At 51.5% G+C, this 10534-nt stretch overlaps 4 protein-coding genes across 4 annotated transcripts; all 4 read right to left on the reverse strand.

The window, feature by feature from the left end:
* Positions 1 to 3: 3 nt before the first annotated feature.
* On the reverse strand, positions 4 to 2450 carry CkaCkLH20_09217 (uncharacterized protein; the record flags this gene model as incomplete). The annotated part of the gene is made up of 3 exons (XM_038891932.1): positions 4 to 1715; positions 1778 to 1969; positions 2084 to 2450. The coding sequence occupies 3 exons, from the start codon at positions 2448 to 2450 to the stop codon at positions 4 to 6; spliced, it is 2271 nt and encodes a 756-aa protein (XP_038742865.1).
* A 762-nt stretch (positions 2451 to 3212) lies between these two features.
* Positions 3213 to 4004, reverse strand: CkaCkLH20_09218 (acetyltransferase; the record flags this gene model as incomplete). The annotated part of the gene is made up of 2 exons (XM_038891933.1): positions 3213 to 3499; positions 3566 to 4004. The coding sequence occupies 2 exons, from the start codon at positions 4002 to 4004 to the stop codon at positions 3213 to 3215; spliced, it is 726 nt and encodes a 241-aa protein (XP_038742866.1).
* Positions 4005 to 4772: 768 nt separating this feature from the next.
* On the reverse strand, positions 4773 to 8140 carry CkaCkLH20_09219 (uncharacterized protein; the record flags this gene model as incomplete). The annotated part of the gene is made up of 27 exons (XM_038891934.1): positions 4773 to 4809; positions 4865 to 4993; positions 5045 to 5090; positions 5165 to 5201; positions 5256 to 5441; positions 5531 to 5560; positions 5625 to 5636; positions 5696 to 5710; positions 5763 to 5791; positions 5862 to 5905; positions 5959 to 5972; positions 6029 to 6091; positions 6152 to 6183; positions 6248 to 6262; positions 6326 to 6466; positions 6527 to 6559; positions 6617 to 6815; positions 6871 to 6899; positions 6985 to 7098; positions 7158 to 7241; positions 7299 to 7350; positions 7406 to 7418; positions 7473 to 7481; positions 7540 to 7579; positions 7630 to 7662; positions 7723 to 7870; positions 8096 to 8140. 27 exons carry the CDS (start codon positions 8138 to 8140, stop codon positions 4773 to 4775), a joined length of 1629 nt encoding a protein of 542 aa, XP_038742867.1.
* Positions 8141 to 9135: 995 nt separating this feature from the next.
* CkaCkLH20_09220 (uncharacterized protein) lies at positions 9136 to 10281 on the reverse strand (the record flags this gene model as incomplete). Its single annotated transcript, XM_038891935.1, has 2 exons — positions 9136 to 10056; positions 10129 to 10281. 2 exons carry the CDS (start codon positions 10279 to 10281, stop codon positions 9136 to 9138), a joined length of 1074 nt encoding a protein of 357 aa, XP_038742868.1.
* Between the last annotated feature and the right edge of the window lie 253 nt (positions 10282 to 10534).

A 10534-nucleotide genomic window follows, 5' to 3' on the forward strand; every position in this document is an offset into this window, starting at 1 on the left:
GTACTAGAGCAACACGATTTCACGAACATTATTTTTTCTACCCCACAGCGCTCTCAACCGCTTTCGGTATTCTCGCGCCCTCTCTTCATCCTCGCCTGACTTCGACTCGCTGAATCCTGGCTGCGAGTTCTCTGTATGAAACCATCCAACACGGATACCTTCGCCCTTGTTCATGTCTCTACCACTTCCATCTTCCATCACTACTAACCCCTCAATTATTGTACGGCCCGTGTAAGCCACGACCAACAAACTCAACTTTGTCTGGGCTCCAGGCTTCAACCTAGCATCATCGTCGTCGTCAAGCTCAACCATGATCTCATGGTCTTCTATCATCATTGAACGGCCGCTCGGGCTAACCCAGGCGCATTTGTCAGCTGGTAGCGGGATAGATCGCATCAGCCCTCGCACCCTGAGCTCGCCCTTAGTGACCTCGCCAAATGGGGCGTCTGGAGATTTAAGCTGGACATCTCTGTGCAGTATCTCGAAGTACTTGTCTTTCGTCTTTTCCAGGTGCACATTAGTCCACGCGACTTCACCATCATGAGATGCCCAGGTCCATGAGGGCTTTGGTCTACTGGTGGGACGGGGTCCACGCTTCGACTTGTCCGCGCCAGGATCTCCATCGGACCACAACAGACCATACAGAAAGTCAGACTCCCAAAGGCCACAGATGTACTGATCGTTGAGGAGCGACGCGATCTCCTGTGCTATAGCTGATATAGCAGGAAGGCGGTCGCTCTGGTATGTCAAGTTTCGCTCGCTGTATCTGCTCACAAGGTTGTACCACAACTCTAGAAGTTCAGACGCCGAGACCGACTTTTGGCTGCTCTTCTTTTGTCCCAGTATCTCCATAGCAGTGGCGAATACCTCTTGGTCCATGTAAATGAGGCCCGGGTGAGTATTCGGTTTGCCCCCCACCCAGCCGTCGCATTCCTGGGCGACTGTGTCTCCGCAGTAGCAGGTCCATGTCGTCTGATTCCCGTTGTACTGAAGTCTGCGTCGTGAAAACAGAAACTCCTGGAAAGTCCAAGCTCTTCTGTACCAGGGCTCGATGGACTCGCGATGGGAAGGCGTGAGCAAGACAGGTCTCTTGACCATGGTCTTCCCCCTTTTCCCACGAGCTTCGATGCTGAAGGCAGGCTGGGTCTCGAGGGTCATTCCCGCTATTCTCTCCGCCGTGGGAGTTCGTTTGTTGAGGAACCCCTGAGTGACATCTTTTGCCGCGGATGCGATGATGGTGAAAGTAGCGCATTGGTAGATGTTGCCCATCTTCCCCAACTCCTTTGCCTTGAAGGTGTTGTCATCTTGGATGATACATAATGCGTCGATCCAGATGAACTGCAGACCAAGCTCTCTAGTGACTTGAATACTGTCTCTGACGGTCGGGTCGAGACAAGTCAGGCTGATCCCTGATAGGAGGCTGGATTTATTGGCTTTCTTCAACATGGTCTTCTGTTCCCCTACTCCCCAGCAGTATGATAGTGCCACGTATCGCTCTCTCATGGAAGCTGATACGGTAACCAAGCTGACTTGGTTTGGATCGGAAACATCTAGAAGGAAAGACGGCATGGCAGACGGCAAGCTGTTGATGCCGCACCCATGGTCCGTCTCACACCTTTTCAGCCAGTGCCTAGAAAGTTGCATCGAATCAGGATTCCCAGGGCTCAGGTTGACCGGCGATCCGACGTACGTTTGTCTTACGTCGCCAAAGTCACCTGAAAGTGATTGATCAGCCGTAGAATCCCAGACAGGGCTCATCAATGGCAGAGTAACTTACCAGGGAGTCCCAAAAGGAGAAAAGTGACCCAATGAGACATCCATCGGTGACTCCCATATCGAACTCCCGCTGGATTCGAGGGCAACAGCAGGTCAAGCTCCACCTTCGCCGACCTCTCATCGAAGCCTCCCCAGTTGAAATCGTTGACATCTGCATACGATAGCAGAACTCGAATGAAATCCTCCGGGACTTCTGTGATATCCAATTCGAATTCAGATTCCCTCAAAGCCCCCGTATGCCAAGGCAAATGGATCATCAGCCGACTATGGCGACGGTATTCCTTCACCATCTCTTCTCCCAACGTACCAGCAAGCGCCTCGTAGTGTTCTTTTTGCCATCTTGAGTACTTGAACTGGTCATCTGGGAACTTATTGCATTGCTGCTCCAGAACGACCTTGAAGTCCTCATAGTCAATTCGTTGCTGAATAATGGCCCAGAAACTGCAGCCTGATGCGGCGAGACTTCGAGCCTTTGCTTTGGTGGTGTCCATGTGCCATCGAATCTTCCGCAGAACCTGTTGATCGGGCTCGGGTAATGGCTTGATCCACAGACCGCTGCATTTGTCGCACGAATGTCCTTTCGCATCGCCAGCTACCCGGCTTCGCTTCAAACGAAGAATCTCGTAGTCGATGTCTGAAGCGGGCGGTATCCAGCCCTTCTTCTTTGTCCTCATCTTTAGCTTTAGAAGTGTTCTCGATGACGGGTAATGCACTTATCATGAAACGAGACAATCAAAGTGGTTGACTTTGAGGTGAAAGAAGTGATGAAAGCAGCAAGATTGGAACAAGGGTCTTTCTCATGGAACTCGAACATAAGGCTGCCTAAAAAGTAGGCTTGGGTGGGATGACCTCTTGGCTTGCAGCTTAACTGGTGGATAATTGGCCAATAACTCACTGTATTACTGAGGCATTTTATCTTCTCGGGTTTGAAACCAATCACAATGTACTCTCAAGTGAACTTGCAGGTCATGCCCCGCTGGCAACCAGGCCTTCTTGAGTCGAGGCAGTTTGAAGACTCAGGTGGGTTTTGTAATTTAAAGTAAGCATATTTCCATAGTTGAAACGGCAATCGCAAGGGCGGCGGCTGAAAACGGGCGAAGTTTGAGGCATCGATCGACGAGAATAAGTAAGAAGCAGTGTGCATCTCAATCGGGAATGAAGGATAGCAAACAAATGCAATATGCCGCGCAATACAATGCAGCCACCCTTATAATCTGGTCATTGATATCATCTCGCCATACCCAATGAGTACACATTTGAATGAAGGATAGCAAAGACTTCACTTCATCAGTGGTGCCTCCAGGCAAGGTTTGCTAACTAATTCATTTCGAGGTCGCAGGCCTCCGGTTCAATTATAATTTCGATGTCTACTGAACGCTTGTAAGCATTATCTCTGAAAAGATCACGTCAAAGTGCCAGCTTCCAGTCATGATTCATTATGGCTCAGCGGCGTTCTCGTCATCAGGCTTCTTATCCTTCGGCTTGTCGACCTCATAGGTAAGCAAGTTCACCCAATAGCCAACTCCCCCATACTTGGTGTCATCCTGATAAGCCGAGTGAATCACCTTGAAGCCCTGTCTCTTGTAAATATTCAGAGCAGCTTGGAAGGCCAGGATGAAGAGATCCACCCCGGTCTTCTTCCCAAGCTCCACGCCGTGCTTGACAAGTGCCGAGGCGACGCCCTTGCCCGTGTTGTCGGGATGAACAGCCAAGTACTCAAGACCTAGTGCAACGTTTTAGACGTGGATCATACTCAACAGAGTCCATAATTGTCAACGCCGTCACTCACTGATGTACTCTCCCTCCTCCAAAATGCGCTTCTTCTCCGGACCACAATCATCCAGGCCGTCCATGTGCATGGGCTTCCACCACGCCGCCTCGTTCCGGACCCTGATAGCCTCCCTCTCCTCCTCGCTGACCTCGGCGATCTGCCCGTCGGCCCAGTGAGGCGAGTCCGCGCAGCTCGCCGGGAGCATCCAGCGCGCGTAGCCCATCAGCGCGCCCGTCTCCGGGTCGACGGCCTTGTAGTGGCGGAGCGTCTCGCGGTCCTTGAGGAGGTTGTTGGGGATGCGGTCGTGGAAGTTCTCGATGAGGAAGTCGAGCGTGACGTCCTGCAGCGTCCAGCCGAGCTTCCAGTTCGCGTCGGTGGCCCAGAAGGCCATCATGTTGTTGGGCGCGAGCGCCGGGGCGTCGGCGAGGGTGCAGGGCTCGATTTTCCAGGAAGTCATGGTGAGTGATGCTATCGCGAGATCGCAAACGGAGATGTTTGGTGTGGCAGGAAGAATGGCTTTATACGGTTTTGTCCGTTGTTTGATTGAACCCTGAATTTATCTCACGTCAATCTCGCAGATCGAACCTTAAGTATTTTTGGTCGACTGGTCGTACGTGGCAGATTGGGGATGCGATGCCGGTTATCCGGTTGGATGAGTCTAGCCGGAGCACGAGTCGTACGAGGCCCAGAAGGATGCCTCCATACATTGCATGCCGAAAGATGAGGCGAATATCACTGATCAGAGATGGGTCTGGAAGGGCCACATTGCCTGGAGATATCGGCAATCCTGCGGCCCAATCCTCCTGGCGGGCGGTTGGCCCGGGTTACGCCCGTTATGTGTTTCAAAGTGGGAGGATGTCGATGCCGAGGTCTCGCTCAACTCCATTTCAACTTCTCCCCATGAACCCTTGCGAGTTAGCGCCAAAATAAATCGACCATTTCTTCTCTGATGGGTTATGATAGTAGGATTACGAATCCGAGATACTGGATGACTGCTCGCATCTCTTCGACCGGGGCCGAAGCAACGTTCAAACGGCCGTAGCGAGCAGCTGCTCCGAGGGCGACAAGCGCGCTTCGTCAGTCGGCAAAGTCAAAGGTGCTCAGTACATCACTCAGCGAGTTCTCGCCGTCGAACGGGCACTGATATGGTCGCGGGCGTTGTGCCAACTCAAATGTCTATTGATGATCTATGCAACCTCTACTCTAGTATCCCGAAGCAAGAACTTTATTCCAGCTCAATCGTTCCGGGGGGCTTGGAGGTACTTTCTTGGTATTAGCATTGCCGTTGGAGTCTCGGAAGGGAAAGGGAAAACGTACATGTCGTATGTCACACGAGAGACGCCTTCGACCTCGTTGACGATTCTGCGCGAGATCTCCGACAACAGCTTCCACGGGAACTCGTAAATCTCGGCGCTCATGAAGTCGCGAGTGCACACCGCACGAAGGCTACAGAAGAAGTCAGTACGGTTGCTCAAGAGGAGGTAGATGAGGACGTACATGATAATGTATCCGTAGACGCGAGCGTCTCCTTGGACTCCGACGGCTGCAAGAGGTTAGCACTCGTTCCTGTCCAGCCGACCTGCGCATTGCTCAGGAGGCATAGCCCGTGATACGTACCCTTGTTGGTGTCAAGACCAGCATACGCTTGAGAAATCTACGACGGTGTCAGCTCATTGACCATTCGAGGTAGGCAGAATCTCAATGTTACCTCGTCGTAGATGCCGGCCTCCTTGATCATGCTGATGTAGATGTGGTCGGCCTTGCGGGCGATGTCCAGTCTCTCCTTTGTAACCTCACCGAGAATGCGCACGGCGATTCCGGGGCCAGGGAAGGGGTGACGCATGACGAGATCGCGGTGGATTCCCAACTCCTGACCGATCTTTCTGACCTCGTCCTGAACATTTGTTAATTGAGGTGAACACATGGGGGCACCAGAGTTCCGGCAGAAGACATAAACAGCAGGTTGCTGGATGGTGATCATACCTTGAAGCAAAGCCTCAGGGGCTCCAAAAGCTGCAGATTCATGTTAGAAACGATATAATAACGAAAACGTGGGACACTGCGGCTGGGTACTTACACGCAATCCTTGCTGAGATGGGTGAGGTTAGTTATCAGTGCCACCAGCAATCCAGTCAAAGGTGAACTCACGCCATTCAACATGCGCTGTCAACCGTTAGCCAAAACTCATTGAAGGGTCAAACTAGGAACACAGTACCTCAGGCAATCCTCCGACGTTGTGGTGTGCTGTTTTAGTCAGTAGATGTAGGCAATACGTCGTGGGCCCGTCGCGTTTATGCCCTTCGTTGCTGCTTACTCTTGATCGTGGCTGAGGGGCCCTTGAAGCTCAAAGACTCAATACTATGATTTGATCAGTGTTCGTGTACAGCCGAGATTGTTGAAGATGACCATACACGTCAGGGTACAGCTATCAAGTCACAGATTAGCATGATTTCAGAGTTGTGAGTGAGGGGAGTCATTTACCGTTCCCTGGAGGAACCACTCGACCTTCCCTTCATTGGGGGTGTTCTCGGCTTCCTTCTCAATCTGATGTCACCTTGTCAGCAAATCTCAAACCTCAGCGAGCTGAGGAAAGATGAGACATACCCTCTCGGCCTCCTTCTCGAACAGATCGATAACTGCAGACAGGTTAGCTTCCCAGGGGGGCCGATATTTCTCTCGAAACTGAATGGCTGAACTTACAGGTGGAACCAATGACTGTAGCACAGAGTCGCAGTAGTCAGTTTGCTGAGTTGCGTTGCTGGTCGTAAGCTGACTTACTCTTGCGCTTCTTCTCCGGCTCCTGAACACCCCGAAGGCGCTCGAGGAACAGGTCGGCAGCGTCAACGACAGTCAGGTTGATTCCGAGATGCTTCTCGAGAGTCTGCTTGACCTCGGTGCACTCGTTCAGACGCATCACTCCTGGATAGAGAAGTCAGTCCCTCGCCAACTCGAACGCAAGCAGGGGAGATCTTGTGTTACCGTTGTCGATGAGGATAGCGTGAAATCGGTCGCCTGGGTGCATGTTAGTAACTTCTCTCCGCAATCAATCAAGCGTAGTGAGAATCTTACCAATGGCCTCCTTCATGAGCTTGGCGGCAACAGTGCTGTCAACGCCACCAGATACGGCTCCGATGACCTGGGAACGGTCACCGACGAGACGCCTGATACGGTCAATCTCTTGCTGCTTAAAGTCTCCCATAACCCATCCGGGCTGCACTCCGCAAATATCGATGGCGAAGTTGCGCAGAATCTCACTTCCGCGGGGAGTCTGTCAACCAGGTAAGCTGCATGCCAGGTTGTGGTTAAATCGCAGAGTGGCTTACGTGCTCAAGCTCGGGGTGGAATTGCACGCCTGCGCGGATTTTGTGTTAGACACCAGAAACAAACGCCATGGTGGTGGGGACTCGACGAAGCAATTCTTATCCAAGAAAACGTACCGAAAATGGGCTTCGACTCGTGGGCAATACCAGCGAACTCGGAGTTCTTCGTGGTGGCAATGACAGCAAAGCCCTCGGGGAGTTTTACGAGCTTGTCGAAGTGAGACATGTATGCTATCCTCAAGTCAGATCCTGCACTGAAGTACATCGAAACATGCATTCAGGAAACCAACCGTGCATAACATCGCCCAAACCAGCGAAGAGGCGATCAGCATGGCTGCTAATCTTGTTGATGGTGACATCGGCGTGTCCATACTCTGTTGTCGGGAGTTTAGATATCGTTCAATCAACAATTTTGTAGAAAGGCTTCCAACCTCTGGCCACTCCGCTGGCAACGTTGGCAGAGTTGATGCGCCAAGCAATCTCCTGTAAGCAGTTAGAAATCAATTGAGTAATTCCTCTGTAGAAGCAGAGAACTTACCTGGCAACCGTAGCTAAATTTGTGATGTTAGTACCGCAATGCGCGTGATGGCCAGGTCATATCATACCAAATACCCCTGAGATCGTGTTAGTCAAAAGCTCATTCCATGGACCACAGATTTGGGAAGCACGTACAAAATAGGGACACCGAAATCGAAGATGGCGGGGTCGACGTCTTGATGAATCAGTACGAGTTTGGAGATGCGCAAGGGATCTATGCCTTACGGGGCGAGTGCTCATCGTAAACGGAAGAAGGTCCTTGGAAGGGTCAGAAAGATTGATCCATCGAGAGCATGTTGAGACAGAATGGGCACTTACCTCCAGACAGAATGATACCCTTCGGCTTCCAGGTAAGATCGGCGAGCTTGGTGGTGCAAGGCAGCATCTCAGCGTAGATGTTGAGAGCTCGGATGCGCCTCACGATGAGGTGACTGGTTTGGCTGCCAAAGTCCAACACCAAGATGGTCTGGAGCAGGAAACATTAGCCTCGAACATTTGAGCGAGCGAACGAGCATCAGGATATTCAAAAAGTTGATAGATGTTCGCCATGTAATAGCCATCCCTGTTGCGCGATCTTATCGGATTGACGCCGCCATGAGAAATTGTAGCGGGGGAAACTCGCGAGAATGGGTCAGGGGCTGAGGGGCCAAGTAGACATGGTGAGAACAGAACGCGACGGGAAGGTACGTACGTCGAAACTGTTGTGCGGTGCCTCGGCGTCGATGTCGGTCGTCATTTTGCCTGTGGTGAAATCGCAGGATCCTGTGATGGTTTGCTACTGCTGCTGCTGCTCAAGACAAGTGAAAAGCGTGACGCGCCAAAGCCAAAGCAGTCTCTGAAAAAAGTTCTTCGGATCCTTATCTTATCTCTTGGTGGGATGGAGGGGTAATTTATTTAATAGCTGCATATGCTTTATATAACGATGCTTTCGCCTCTTTACTCGCATAGCTGACTACCTTGGTTGCTTATGTAACCGCAACGGTGTTGCATGGAAACCTTCCAGGTTCACAACCAAATCGAAAATTTCTAGTGTTAAAAAGCATAGTTTCTCGCTCCCAAATGGCATTAACGGGTGGTTAATATTGAAATGTCGGTTCATTGTAGTAAGCCTTTCGCAACGAAATGGAAGTCCTTCAACTAAACTGCCGCCTAGGTTCCCCCGCAGTCTGGACCCCATATGATTCCCTCTCAGGGCGGAGAATGCACGCCAAATACCTGTGGAGCAGTGAGTCATCGGGCGAGACCAGTGTCCGCTTAATTATTATCCAGCCAGGAGAAGCGAACCAGCGACTTACATACATGCACTGCTGTTGATCACATACGGCACCTTCAAAAGACCATGGGTGTTAGAATTGATGAGTTTTCGCTACCACTAACGAGTTTCAATCACCTTTTTTGTTTGGGTATGAAAAGTTTTCCTGTTTTCTCAGGATAGTAATGGTTCTTAGCACGTATAGTATTAGTTGAGTGAGGTGTCCTATCTTAAATACAATTTCACTAGCAATTAGATACTTGGAACTGGGAAGAACTTCATTATGAATGTCACAACAATTTGTCTGCATTTTCTTTCTTGTGTGACACCTATTAAATGGACATAACTTTTTGCAACTAATGACTCTCTGCCTCAAGTACCTACAACATATTCAACGCCAGAGCCTGAGCTCAATATATCTAAACCTTTAAACATCCACATCCCCAACATCAAAGATTGATGTTATCGTAATCTAGATTTCACTTTGCGCGGTTGTAACCAGAGCGTCCAGACTCTTCGACCTTGTTGTATCCAGAGCGGCCGTCTGTCTCGGCACGCCTGTTGTACCCAGAACGGCCGTCAGTGGTCATGACATCGTCTTCCACGCTGTTATAACCAGACCTGCCACCTGCCTCGCGACGGTTGTACCCAGAACGACCATCCGTGTCGGCGTTTGGGCCTTCGCCCCCACGTCTGTTGTAGCCAGACCGTCCATCGGTCGTGACGATGGAGTCATCCTCAACTTGGCGGCGGTTGTACCCAGACCGGCCGTCAGTGGTGACGGCACCGTCCTCAACCCTGTTGTAACCAGAGCGGCCATCCGTCTCCTCGCGCCTGTTGTATCCGGATCGGCCATCGGTTGTGACAGTCCCGTCACCGACACCGTTGTACCCCGAGCGTCCGTCCGTCTCCTCTCGACGGTTGTATCCAGAGCGGCCGTCTGTGGTAACGATGTCATCGTCGACGCTGTTGTAGCCTGATCTTCCATCGGTCTCTTCGCGCTTGTTGTATCCAGAGCGTCCGTCAGTGGTGACAACGTCGTCGCCAACACGGTTATACCCCGAGCGGCCGTCCGTTTCAGCCCTCTTATTGTATCCGGAACGACCATCGGTAGTAACTACGTCGTCGCCGACACGGTTGTACCCCGAACGGCCGTCCGTCTCGGCCCTCTTGTTGTACCCGGAACGGCCACTGGTGGTCACAACGTCGTCCCCAACGCTGTTGTACCCCGAACGGCCGTCCGTCTCGGCCCTCTTGTTGTATCCGGAACGGCCGTCCGTGGATACAAGTCCGCCTTCCAGACCAGCATTGTCAAGTCTCTTGCGGAGAGTTGAGTCGAGCATCGGAGGTGCATCTGCTTGCACGTTCCCGCCGTTGCAGACCATCAGGTTGTTGTTGATCTATGTCAAGTCAGTAAGCTCCCATCAGCCAGGACCCAAGCCTCTTTCGAGGCTCGAGTATCTTTGACTTACCGAAGACAGGAGGCTATCGATTCTCATAAACGACAGCACCAAGACGCAAGTGACCAAGGAGATGATCATGGCGTTGACCACTGGCCGACGCCCAGCACAGGGCTTAGAAGGAGAAGCCGACACATGGGTCGGAAGAATGGCGCCCTTATCCATGGTTGATGAGATGCGAGGGAACGAGGCAAAGTAGATGGCTTGGTATAATTCAAGGAGGTTTTGAGGACTTTTCAGTTGCTCAACAGTATGTTGTTTTCTTGATGGCTACTAAGAGACAGAGAAAGAATCGCAAAACATCGAGGACGAGGCAATTCTTAAATACTCGAAATCAACAGGCTGCAATCGACACCGAAAGCCAGAACAAGGCGACATTCTTCTCATCACCTAGGGGGCGCAAGATTCGCCAGCATGA

This window comes from Colletotrichum karsti, assembly GCF_011947395.1.
Source record: "Colletotrichum karsti strain CkLH20 chromosome Unknown Scaffold32, whole genome shotgun sequence".
NCBI classification, from domain to species: Eukaryota; Fungi; Ascomycota; class Sordariomycetes; order Glomerellales; family Glomerellaceae; genus Colletotrichum; species Colletotrichum karsti.